General features: G+C 52.1%; 2 protein-coding genes across 2 annotated transcripts in view; one reads left to right on the forward strand and one right to left on the reverse strand.

Moving 5' to 3' along the window:
* Nucleotides 1-4,563, forward strand: part of Gipr (gastric inhibitory polypeptide receptor) — a 9,430-nt gene extending 4,867 nt beyond the window's left edge. The window contains exons 9-14 of the mRNA XM_010614602.3: nucleotides 4-64; nucleotides 365-434; nucleotides 554-642; nucleotides 734-872; nucleotides 3,148-3,189; nucleotides 3,265-4,563. Of these exons, the coding sequence (XP_010612904.1) occupies nucleotides 4-64; nucleotides 365-434; nucleotides 554-642; nucleotides 734-872; nucleotides 3,148-3,189; nucleotides 3,265-3,450 (587 nt within the window). The 3' untranslated portion in view covers nucleotides 3,451-4,563. The remainder of the gene's footprint in view (nucleotides 1-3; nucleotides 65-364; nucleotides 435-553; nucleotides 643-733; nucleotides 873-3,147; nucleotides 3,190-3,264) is intronic.
* Nucleotides 4,564-6,855: 2,292 nt separating this feature from the next.
* Snrpd2 (small nuclear ribonucleoprotein D2 polypeptide) lies at nucleotides 6,856-12,979 on the reverse strand. The gene is made up of 3 exons (XM_019206133.2): nucleotides 12,803-12,979; nucleotides 10,871-11,050; nucleotides 6,856-7,104 (listed from the first exon to the last, which is right to left on the reverse strand). Coding segments are annotated over exons 1-3 (357 nt in total). The 5' UTR covers nucleotides 12,805-12,979; the 3' UTR covers nucleotides 6,856-6,929.
* Between the last annotated feature and the right edge of the window lie 95 nt (nucleotides 12,980-13,074).

A 13,074-nucleotide genomic window follows, 5' to 3' on the forward strand; every position in this document is an offset into this window, starting at 1 on the left:
CAGGGGCCCCCGCGCTTTTCGTCATTCCCTGGGTGATCGTCAGGTACCTGTACGAGAACACGCAGTGAGTTGCAGGGTCTGGGTCGGGGCCTGGGAGGGGGGCGGGGCTCTGAGGGACGTGGGCGGAGATCCCCAAACTTGGGCAAAGGTGGCTGAGGCGAACGTGGGCGGGGGTCTGAAGGAATGGGGAGTTGCAGGAGGTTGTGTTGGAGGACGCCTGGAAGGGGCGGGGCCTTCCAATAGCTGGTGGGCGTGACTTTAAGGATTGTGGGTGTGGCTTAGGGTGTGTGGGCGTGGCCTGGACAGCCCGCTGGTTTTGCGGGAAAATCTAGACTTTTCCTCAGGTCTCCCCTGCCTCCCCCAGGTGCTGGGAGAGGAACGACGTCAAGGCCATCTGGTGGATCATACGCACTCCCATCCTCATAACCATCTTGGTATGGACTGTTCCGCTTCCTCCAGGCCTTACTCAAGAATTTCCCATTCTGGAGATCAGGGAGTCATCTCCAGCCCCCCAGAATGGGTCGTGTCTGGCTCAGCCTCTCTCTCCTTGCAGATTAATTTCCTCATCTTCATGCGCATTCTTGGCATCCTTGTGTCCAAGCTGAGGACACGGCAGATGCGCTGTCCGGACTATCGGCTGAGGTGAGGGTGTTGAGGGGGACCCCGGGTGAGGAGAACCCAACTCAACGTATGGTGGCCCAGGCCCAGGGACCAATGCCGCGTCTGTCCCCAGGCTGGCTCGCTCCACGCTCACGCTGGTGCCTCTGCTGGGGGTGCACGAGGTGGTGTTCGCTCCGGTGACCGAGGAACAGGCCCGGGGCGCCCTGCGCTTGGCCAAGCTGGGTTTTGAGATCTTCCTCAGCTCCTTCCAGGTGCTCGGGCGGGACCGGGGGGCTGCAGTCCTCCCGAGTGGGGTATTACGATGGGAGTTTGTGCTTTTATTCATTAATGCACACAGCGCAAAACAATGAGCTGGAGCTACCCTGGGCGGGGGAGGCAGCTGGACCGAGGCTGGAGACTGCGGCCCCGGCAGTACTGACGCAGCACACAGTAGTCACTTCCAAGGAGCTTTTCAGCTGTGTGGCCTTCACCTCTGGGTAGAGACCAGGATGAGGAAAGTGGGATGCCTCCCGCACAGAAAAAAGAAAGTGCTCAAATCGAAGCTCAAAACTTAAAATTCAAGCCCGTGCTGCACTCACTGGCTTTACCTCAGTCCCTGCATTACCTCACCTCCTTGGGCCTCAGTCTTGTCATCTCTAAAGTGGGGACAATACCAGTCTCACCTCACAAGACCTCATTCATCAAATTCGGCAAAAACTTATTGAACACATCACCACTAAGCTCTCTTCCAGGCTTATTGTATCTCTTCCAGGTGGAGATACAGCCAAGAACCAAATGGTCCATAACTTCTGGGAGACAGACAGACACTAAACACACAGTATGCACAATGTCACAGTTAGATGTGCAGGCAGGGGTGGGAAAAGTGATGCAGCCAGGTGTGGTGCAGGCCTGTAATCCCAGCATTCTAGGAGGCCGAAGCAGGAAGATCTAGCCTAGCCTAGGCAACTTAGCAACTTAAGTGTGTCTGAATAAGATAATTTTTCAAGGGTGGGGGATGTAGCTCAGTATGAAGACCCTGGATTGAATCCTGAGTTGGGGTAAGGAGCAGAGTATGCAGGGAAAGATGGGAGTGCTGTTTTGGACAGGAGGTCAGGGAAGAAGGACGTCCTAAGGAGACGCTGGAGCAGAGTGCTGAGGAGGTGAGGAACAGTCAGAAGGTATCTCAGGATGCTCCAGAAAAGAGGTACTAGGCGTGAGACCCTGAGGAGGAGAATGGCAGCATTACAGAGGGAGGCCAGGGTGCCAGAGGCCAGGAGGGGGAGATGAGGACAAAGAAGTAAAGGGACCTTGGGGACTGAGCCAAACCTGTTTGGTGGCTTTAAATTATTGATTAATTTTTTTTTTAGACAGGATCTCTATGTAGCCCAGGCTGGCCTCCAACTTGAGGCTGTCCTGCCTCAGCCTCCCAAATGCTGGGATTACAGCTGTGCACATGGCCAATTTGTAAAATTTTAGTTTATGTTTTGGTGGCACTGGGGATTGAACCAAGAGCCTTTTAGAATTTTTGATTAGTTCTTAATCTTCGGACAGGGTCTCTCTATGTTGCTTTATTGCCCAGGCTGGGCTTGAATTTGCCATCCTCTTGCTTCAGCCTCCTGAGCACTGGGATTACAGGTGTGAGCCACCAGGTCCAGTACTCAATTTGGTTTTCCTCTGCTAGAAGAGGAAGGGTGTGATCTGAGTTTTGATATTTAAATTTATCTGTTAGTCATCAAACAGAAATAAGCTATTTACTTATTTTAATGTTGAGGATTGAATGCAAGGCCGTGAGCCTGCTCGGCATGGCTGTCACTGTGCTATAGCTCAGCCCTGTTTTGTGTTTGTTTAAGTTCAGAGGTGGAACACGTAGAAATATGAACTATTTATACTGAGTGGTGTATAATATTGAGTTACAGTAAGATTAAGAAAAATGGCCGGGGATTTAGCTCAGTGGTTCTGCCACCTGCATCGCAAGCACAAGGACCCGAATTCGATCCCTGGTCCCCCCCCCCAAAAAAGAAAAAGGTTAAGGCTGGGCATGGTGGTGCATAGCTCTAATCTCAACACTGGGGAGGCTGAGGCAAGAGGATCATTGCAAATTCGAGGCCAGCCTGGGCTACATATTGATTCCCTGTCTCAAAAATAAAAGCTTAAGGCTGTATGCCAGGCACGCCGACTTCTTGCATATTAACTACCTTAATTCTCACAGCTACCACTAGATAGTAAAATAGAAGGCCCATTTTCCAGATGAAGAAACCGAGGCACAGAGAGGCTAAGCAGCTTGCCCAGAGGGTACAAGTAGGAAAGGGGTCTTCACACTCAGGCCGCCTACTGCCCGGTTCCCTGTTCTTAGCCCCTGTTGCGCAGCTAACCGGCAAGGGCAGGGGGAAAGAGTTTGGGGCTAGAGGTCAGATGACCACCAGGGTAGGACCAGGATGGGGACATCCAAAGGGCTCTGGGGCCAGACAAGGGTTGGGACACATTAAGGGGTGGTTGCCACACTGTCCCTGCCCCCACCCCATCTGACTCCCGCGCCTCCCCTGGCAGGGCTTCCTGGTCAGCGTCCTCTACTGCTTCGTCAACAAGGAGGTAGGAAAGGTCCGTTCGCGCCCTCTGGCGGCCGCGCGATGAACGGCGCCGCCCCTGAGCCCCCTGCTGTTGCAGGTGCAGACGGAGATCCGCCGGGGTTGGGACCACTGTCAGCTGCGCCACAGCCTCGGTGACGCGCACCGCCAGCGCCCAGAGCGCGTTTCCAGGGGTTCTAACCCCGCCGATGACCCCATCCACCACGCCTTGTCCTCGAAGTCGCTTCCAGGGCCTGGAGATGAGGTCTTGGAGAGTTACTGCTAGGTAACAGGAAGGCTGCGTCTGTTCAGTATTGAGGGCCGGCTGTGTACCAGAATCGATGTGGGAGACGCTGGGGAAATGGGAGCGAAGGAAACAAGACAAAGTCCTTGCCCTCCTGGAGATGACAGTGGTGCAGGGGAAAGTGACCATGAACACATCAAGTTATGCGCGTTCTGTGCAGAGGTCATGAAAATCTAGGGGCCTGAGGGGCCTGGAAGGCCGTCTCTGAGGAGGAGACATCAAAGCCATGCCTGAGAGAGGTGGGGACAAGATCCTAGGCAGAAGGCAAGGCGCGTGAGGAGGCCTTGGGGCGGGAAGGTGCCTGTCCGTGGGGTTGGTGTCGAGTGGGGGAAGGAGGAACCCACAGGAGGAAGAGGAGTGGGCCGGGGAGCGGTGTGGCAGCTTGCTGGGGCGCCCCGCGGGCAGCCTTTCCCACGGGGATTATCAGGAGGGGACTGCGGGACCATGGTGGCTGCCAAGATGAAGCGGGGCGAGGAGCTGTTTCCAAGGCTCTGAGTGACTTCGTGAGGAAAGCACAGCAGAGACAGGGCAGGAGCACCATTTAGAGTGCACAGGAAAGTGAGGAGCCTGGGTCAGGGCCAGGGCAGAATGAGTGCTTCTGGCACGTGTGAGGCTGGCATCACCTGTGGGGTACTCCGGGGAGTGGATGAGGTGAACCCCGACACATGAGGGGCCTGGGATGCAGAGGGCTCAGAGTGCAGATAGGCGGGCCTCAGAGATGAAACCTCCTGAGCACCCAGGACTGCTGCTGGCTGGGGAAGGTTGCAGCCCTACCCTCCGGAGCCCAGATCCCTGGGAAGAGCGGGGAGCCCAAGGCTCATCCTGGATGGACTTCCGGTCCACATGGGAGACCCCACTCCTGAACCCCCACACATAGACACACTCAGCATCCTGGGGTCTCCAGCTCCCAGGACGGATGTGCCCCACAGCTGACCTTGGAGCCTCTCACGCTTACGCCTCTGCTGTGCCCCACACTGCACCCCCTTGCGTTTGGGTGGGGTGGGGCCTAGGGCTAGGGTGGAGGCACTGCTGCTTTTTAAATTTCTGGGGTGGGAGAATCTCCGCGGCCAGGCCATAAAGGGATACAGGTGGGCTGCGCGGCTGGTGGGGGTTCGTGGTGGCCTCACGCAGCTTCAGCCACATCACAAGAAAACGTGGACACCCTGCTGCCCCTGCCCCTGCCCGAGAGAATCCCCAGTCGGGACTATTCTGTCATCTCCTGATACTGAACTACTTAAGACATATGCAGTTTTAAATTATCCATGTGTGCGCGCCTGTTTTTGGAGATCTGCTTCCCAGGAACCATAAAGCCGGGGACACAGCCTGGTCTACCTTAGTCCGACTATTTGTCAGCTGTGTCATTTGGGAAAATTCCCCGCGTCTCTGTACCTCAGTTCCACTTCCAGAGAGTGCGTACAATGATGGCACCTACTTCCTGGGGCTGCCCACGGTGTAGGTCAGCACGTAGCTATGTGCTACTCCTAATAACATCTGCTTTGGCTTCTGGCCCTTGAAGTGGGAGGTGACTGGGGGTGGGGTGGGCAGACAGGAACTTGAGACTGAGGCCAAGCAGAGTGCCCACGACTGCAGTCTGATGCCAGCCTGCAAGTCAGGCAAACCCATCCCACTTCCTGGTATTTCAAGTCAACAAGCTGGGGTTGCAGGGCAGGGATTCCAGGACCGGAACCCTCATGAGGCCTTCGAGAGGACTCCAACTTCTACCCTGTGGGTGGCTCTTCTGGTGAGGAGAAATAAACACTATCAGCCTTGCACTTCAGGCCTCTGCTGCTGCAGGGTCCCCAGCTCCGAGGGCTCCAGGGCAACTCAGATTGTGCCTTCCATAGCTTAGGTGCAACTGGAAGCCAGATGTGATGGCGCACGCCTGTAATCCCAGCATCGAGGCTGAGGCAGGATTGCTGCAAGTTTAAGGCCAGCCTGAACAACACAGTAAGTCCGTCAAAAAAAAACAAAAAGGCATGCAACTGGAGGCCAGGTGTGGTACACATGCCTCTATCCCAGCATTCTGGGAGGCTGAGGCAGGGGATTCCAAGCTCAAGATCAGGGCTGGGGATTTAGCTCAGTGGTTCCACTGCCTGCCTCGAAAGCACAAGGTCCTGAGTTTGATTCCTGGTAACAAAAAAAAAAAGTACTGGCACAAGTTCGAGATCAGTCTGAACAACTGATTTAGCAAGAACTGATCTCAAAAAGTTACTGGGTTTAATCCCCAGTACACACACACACAAAGTGCAGTTGGACATCTCATTGAATCCTGACCTTGGGCCTGTAAGCACCTATACCCAGACAGGGGACATAGGCAGACGGAGCAGACCTTGGCGGAAGAGGGCACATTATGCACATGGGAGCCAGACCAGAATCTCCCATAAGCTTTCAACAACAAACAGTGCCGTCCTTTCCTACCTGTCTCCCTGGGCCTCAGAGGGGAGGCGACAGCTCCACAGCAGGATGGGTTTGAATCAGCATTATCCATTCCTGGATCGATGGCCCTGAGAAGCGATACCACCCCTCTGTAACTCAGTTCCCCTGTCCTGGAAAATGGAGGTGTAAGTAACAGTGGCCGCCACCCCTGCTGTCCCAGCACTTCGGAGGCTGAGGCAGAAGGATGTCAAGCTGTAGCCCAGCCTGGGCAACTTAGCAAGCTTCTGTTTCAAAATCAAAAACCAGGACCTGGAATTTAGCTTAGTGGTGCTGCTGCCTGCCTCACAAGCACAGCGACTGAGTTCGATCCCCAATACCAAAAAACAAACAAACAAACTAAAGGGCCTGGGATTTAGCTCAGTGGTGCCACCACCTGCCTTGAAGGCGCAAGGTCTTGAGTTCAATCCCAGGGGTGGGGATGGATAAAAAACTAAAAATAAGCTGGGGATATAGCTCAGTGTGAAGGCCCTAGGGGTCAATATCAATCCCCAGTACTGGGGGGAAAAAGTGCCCGCCGTGGAGTTGCCAGCAGGATGCGTGAACAGTGCTGAGTGTGGCACTCAAGCAGCTTGGCCACGGTCAATGCTAGTATTTGGGTACTGACTGCTCTAAGTTCGCATCCACTCCCCCAGTTCACAGGGCAGGCTGGGGTCTCTCAGACACTGCTGTGTCCCTAGCTTTGCAACACAGGGCTAGGGAATGTTTCCTGATGGAATAAATGAAAAATAGATCCAAACAATTTCAAACAAGGACATTTCTAACCTGTGCACTGTCTGGATGGGACAGCGAGGCCCTGGCCTCAGCCCCACGCCCAGCTCCCTCCCTCCAGCCTGTCTTACTCACAAGGCTCTGGGGGTTTGACTATACCCCAAGAAAAGAAAATAAGGGCGTGGGGGGTTTACAAAAACCCCAAAAAAAAAAAAAAAAAAAAAAAAAAAAAAAAAAAAAAAAAAAAAAAAAAACTCAGCACTTTATTATCACTACCATCACAAAGGACAGGTCTTCAGAGGAAGGGGCAGAGGCCCCTACTTGCCGGCAATGAGGGGGTTCCGCAGCACCACAATGACAGAGTCCCCACGCAGGAACATCTTGGAGATGTAGCGGTCCTTGTTGACTGGCTTGGACTTCTTCTTGCCCTTGCCACTCTTGGGGACCTCGGTCCACATCTCCTTCACGTTCTCTAGCACCATGTTGCAGTGCCTGGTGGGGCAGGGATGGGGAGGCAGAGGAGTGAGGGTGGGGGGCTTCTGACCCCCTCCAGTAGCACTGAGCTGAGAACGGTGCAGGCCCTAGGCCAGGAGGGCGGGCTGCCAGTGCCATAGCTGCACATCCTTTTGTTTTTTGAGATAAGGTCTCACTATGTAGTTCAGGGTGGGCTTGAACTCACTATGGAGCCCAGGCTGGCCTCAAACTTGCTGGGATCCTCCTGCCTCAGCCTCCCAGGTGCTGGGATTACAGGCTGAGGTTTGGATCAAGGACTCCACACCCCTGTGCTCAGTTTGCTCCCCTCTAGACAATCTGCGCCTTCTCCAAGGGCTGCCTGAAGATGGCACAAATGAATACGGCATCTCTGTAAGCACTAAGAACGGAGCCTGGCACAAAGCACACATAGCTCCCACTGTGCCCTGAAGTCTAAGTACTCGGGGCAGCAGCAGAGAAGCACCAAGCACCATCTGTCTCAGGACCCAGAGCCTCTGGGGTGCTGGGGACAGGGGCACAAAGCACACATAGCTCCCACTGTGCCCTGAAGTCTAAGTACTCGGGGCAGCAGCAGAGAAGCACCAAGCACCATCTGTCTCAGGACCCAGAGCCTCTGGGGTGCTGGGGACAGGGTGGCACTTGACACCTGCACCACCCCTGCCCACACAGCTCCGGGTGAGTACGTGGGACAGCAGCACGGTCAGCTCCTTCAGCAGATGCTCGTGAGTGCAGACAATGAGCATGGATTGAAACATAGCCACCAGGGCAATGACTAAAGCAGACGACGTCCCTGTCCTCAGAGCTCACGCATTCTAGCCAGGGCAGAACAAGAAATGAGAGAGCAACAGAGACCTGTAACATACTGTCAGGTGATAGTAACTGCTACAAAGAGTAATTAGCTGTTTTGTTTTGTTTTTGAGACAGGGTCTGGCTACAGAGTTCAGGCTGCCTTGAACTCACATACAGCCCAGGCTCGCCTCAAACTCATGGCAATCCTGTCTCAACCTCTCAAGTGCTGAGATGACCGGTGTGCACCACCATGCCTGGAAGTAATTTAGCTTTGAAAGAGGTTGCTGGTTTAACCAAGCCAACTAACATACATTTGATGGGAATATTAGCAGTAAGAAGTAAAGACTGAAAGCCGGGCGTGGTGGCACACGCCTGTAATCCCAGCACTCGGGAGGCTGAGGCAGGAGGATCACTGTGAGTTCGAGACCAGCCTGGGCTACATAGCAAATTCCAGTTAAGTCTCAACTACATAGCGAGACACTGTTCCAAAAAACAAACAAACAAAAAAGGAAAGACTGAGGGCACAACATATGCCTATAATCCTAGCACTCAAGAAGTTGAGGTAAAAGAAGAAAAAAGAATTTGAGATAAGAGGATTGCAAGTTTATGGTGAGCCTGAACTACACAGTGAGGCCCTAACTCAACAGAAGTCTAAGGGCATGCTGTTTCGCTATGCAGGAATCTCCAGGGGACACTTGGGAAATGAGACAGGCAGGATAGAGAACAGCAAGCACAAAAAGTTACATTCAGTAGGAAACAGCAGGCTCAGTGCTGGGGTGTAGCTCAGTGGCAGCGCACATGCCTAGTATGCATAAGGCCCGAGGTTCCATTTCCAGCACCAGAAACCAAAGCAAAGCAAAAATCACAAGGAGGAGAGGGATAGGAGAACCACCACCTGTTCACTTGTTCACTTCTACAATGCAGAATCTGTGGAATTGGTTTTTTTTGGGGTTTTTTTTTTTTGAGACAGGGTCTCTATGTAGGTCAAGGGATCATACTGACTCAGCCTCCCCAGTGTTGGGACCACAAACATGTGCCACCACACCTGGCCTCTGGAAGATTCTAGAAGAGCAGTGGGCCAAGGGGTGGCTTACGTAAACTGAGGATGGGCCTGGAAAACTTTTCAATGGATTATTATTAGCTTTGGGAGTCATGTGAACATATTTACAATTCAGAAAAAAGCAAGTTAAAAAAAATAGCATACCCAATGGGGGAAATTTTCAAATTTTATTCAATGCAAAAAACAAGGTCTAAAGTTGATGTGTCACCAGCAGTGGCTTCAAACAAACCATAACAAGCCCTTGCCTCTTTCCACATTTGCGGTGCTATAGTAAAGACTCTGGGGAGGAGACCCATGAAATTAGCGCCCCAGTGGTGCCTGGGGGCCGGTGGGGGGCAGCAAGAGAGGAGAGACTTCCATGGGTGCCTTTGACTTGTTTGGAATTCTACTGTGCCTGCAAACACTACCCCTCAAGAAAGTAACATAATTAGGCAAATAAATGGGAGGGGGTGCCTCAGCTGATTTGCAGTGATGCTCTCAGATGTTGGTAATATGTGAAGAACATGATGCAGAAGAGCACAAGGAAAGCTCTGTTTTAAAAATATCTTGTGAAGGCCGGGGATTTAGCTCAGTGGTTCCACCACCCGCCTCACAGGCACAAGGACCCCAGTTCAATCCCTGATACCAAAAAATAAATAAAAACAGTGTGTGGTTGGTACTATGACATCAGTTACACTTCCGTAAAGTTCTGACAGCACAACACACACACTACTAACACCACGAGGGATCCCCCGAATGCACCTGCTTCACCAAGTGTGAGTCAAACGTGGCTTGACGGGGTGGCAGGCTGGATGGGGCAGAGGGGTGGACAACTGCACGGAGGCAAAGAAGCTGGGGAAAAGGAAAATTCAACTTCAAAGAGGTGGGTAGGAACAATGTTTATCTCCAGCCTGGAGAGCAGACTGAGGAAGAGTGGAATAAAGTGACTTGTCCAAGGTCATACATTTTAGAAGTGAAACAGCCCGCGTCTGAGTCCAGGTCTACTGTCTTCCCGTGCTCAGCATTTCCTGTTCTTGCCCTCATTTGGCTCAAGTGGAAACTGAGGCTCAGAGTGTGGGTCCCAGCCAAAGTCAGCGGCAAGAGCATTGGCAGATTCAGCCTCACACTGGTATGAGGACAGCACTTCCTGAATGCTAATAAAAGCCTGCAAGGTACGGGCAGGCACAGCAGCACAACTGCAATCCCAGCTGATCAGGAGGCTGTCTGAAGCTAGCCTGGGCAACTTAACAAGACCCTGTCTCAAAACAAAAACTGAAAAGGGCTGGGGGGTTAGCTCAGCTCACTGGCAGCTTGCTCCTGGATTCAATCCCCAGTGCTGAGGGAAGGGGGACAAAGGTTACAAATTATGTTTCATTGAGTATTTATCACATGTTCAGTACCGAGCCAAGTGCTTTTCACAAGTACTATAATCTGTTCTTTCTCTGGTGGCCCTCGGGATCAAACCCAGGGCCTTCACACTGAGCTATACTCCCGACACTATTTATTCACTGTTTTGAGACAGGGTCTTTTTTTTTTGTACCGGGGATCGAACTCAGGTCCTTGTGCTTTCAAGGCAGGTGCTAGAACCACTGTGCTAAATCCCCAGCCCCTTGAGACAGGGTCTTTACCTTGCTAAGTCACTCAGGCACACGCTTGGACAGCACGAAGGGAACCGAGACAGCCACACCACATAATTTTAAAATGCTTCTCCTATTCCACACCCAAGCTCTTTTTTTTTTTGAGACAGAATCTCACTATATAGCCCAGGCTAGCCTCAAACTCTTGGTGATCCTCCTGCGTGCTCGGATTACAAGCCAGCACTACCATGCCTGGCCTACACCCAAACTTCTAAGAAACCTTTCTTCAGCTCCTCAAGACAGGAGCTAGGGATGCTTCTCCAGACCTGGATCCGATTCCTCCCAAACCCCGGGTGCTCACCTGTCAAAGGCCTTCACACGGCCCAGGAGTTTCTTGTTGTTGCGGCAGTTGATGAGCACCTGGGTGTTGTTCTTGACTGACTGGGTCAGCACAGAGAGTGGACCTGTGTTAAATTCCTCCTCCTCCCGCTTCTGAAGCTCCTCTGGGGTCATCTCACTCTTGGGCTTGTTGAGGAGGCTCCTGAATAGACAAGGATGGAACCACAGGTGAGAAAGGCTTAGGCTGGGAGCATGGTTTGTCATGGCTTTTCACTCTGTCTCTTCAACCTTGCTCCCACCACCCACCCTGATACCCAAGTCTTCTCTCTGGGCACAAGCGCCCGATACCTGATAGACATTTCCAAGTGACCAGGTTGAGCTGCAGATTACCTGACCACTCCAACCCACTCTACCCCCACTGAAAGCAACTTCATTGCCCCAGTTCTCTGTAAATACTCGATGTTCACGTGACATGTCTGGTCCTCTCATACCCTACATCAAATCAACTGGCGAATCCTGCCACCTACCTCTTAAGATCAACATTGAACCCACTCACTGAATTTGATTTAGTTCTTGTGCCATTTGGTTTGCAACCAGAATCATGGAAAGAGTTAATTAAATTCATGAACTGGGCTATCACTGTATATCCAGACTCCATACCCTAAATCTCCATAATCTTTTTCCTGGAGTCTTACTGGTCTCCTTGGCTCCACCCATGTCTGTCACCTGACAGTCTGTTCTTCATAGATCAGTAGGAAAGGTTGTGCTAAAACCTAAACCATATTACGTCACCCTTCAAAACTTTCCCATACCTCTCATCTTGGTGCAGAAGGGAAAACCGAAGTTTTCACAATGCCCTACATCTACCGGCTCTCACACTGTTCCAGCCACAGTGACCTCCTGGGTGGTCTTCATAAGATAAAAGGCAGACTTTCATCTTAAGACCTCTGTTTGCTTTTACCCCTGCCTAGAACTTCCAGGTATCTGTATTCTCCACTCCTTCACTTTCTTCAGGTCTTTGCTCAAGCGTAACCTTCTCAATGTGTCCCTCTGTGACACTGTCGTCATTTTCCATTTTGTTTCCCTACTAGACTATTTCAGAATGGCCTTGAACTCGTGACAATCCTCTTGCTTAAGCCTCCCAAGTGCTGGGGTTACAGGTGTGCTCACCCATTTCTTTATTCATAGCCCTGTACACCTAACACACTACAGTCGTTTATTGTTCTATGGTCCGAGTACCCTGCTCCCTTTATAACCCATAGCAGCACATTTTTTCTTGGGGATAAAGACTTCTCATTCATGTATCCCATGTGTCTGACATGTGAACACTCAACGTAATATTTCCCGAACGAACAAACTGCAAAATCATTCCTGGGGTTCATTATGGTTAAAGTCGCAAATCAGGTCGAAAGGCCACCCGACGGCAGCTTAAATTATCTGAATAAATCCATACCTCAAATCGTTATTTCTTATAGTCCTCACTTTCCTCCCCAGGGCTTTTTATTCTTAAAAATCGCTTCCCCTTAAAATTTGTTTCAACAAGAGCATCTCGAAGAGCTCCCAGCCCCGTTAGGTGATTAAGACAGCCCCTCTCAGCCGGGCGTGGTGGCGCACGCCTGTAATCCCAGCACTCGGGAGGCTGAGGCAGGAGGATCGCTATGAGTTCGAGACCAACCTGGGCTACACAGAGTTCCAGTTCAGTCTCAACTGCATACTTAGACCCTGACACACACACACACACCCACACACACACATACACACACACAAAGATATCCCCCCTCCAGAACTCGAGCCGTTGAAGGCCCCACACCCTGCTCGAAACCCTCAAGAGAAAAGTACGCCACTTTATCCCTAACCTCTTGCCTCTGGCCCCCGGCCCTGCTTACCCTCTCCTACCGTTAATCAGTCAAGTTTACAACGTCCCTCCCGCCACTTAAACCCAGCCGGGGCTCACATGGTGGCTGCTGTAACCACAGGTCACTCCCGTTTCCTCTGCGTTGCTCCGCTTTCTGAGGGAAGAAGGGCGGGACTTCCGCTTCCGGCGACTCACTTCCTTTGGCGCCTGCGCAAATCCAAACCGCGGATAAGGGCGTGGCCTGTTACCACAGAGATCCCTGCCCGCTGCACAGAGACGGAGTAAAAATTTGAAGCAGTGGTTCGAGGCCACTCAGGACAACACAAGACAGATGCTCACGACAATGGAGAGGAAAAATAAAGGGAGCCCAA

This window comes from Fukomys damarensis, unplaced genomic scaffold (genome assembly GCF_012274545.1).
Source record: "Fukomys damarensis isolate Sample0158 unplaced genomic scaffold, DMR_v1.0_HiC HiC_scaffold_19, whole genome shotgun sequence".
NCBI classification, from domain to species: domain Eukaryota; kingdom Metazoa; phylum Chordata; class Mammalia; order Rodentia; family Bathyergidae; genus Fukomys; species Fukomys damarensis.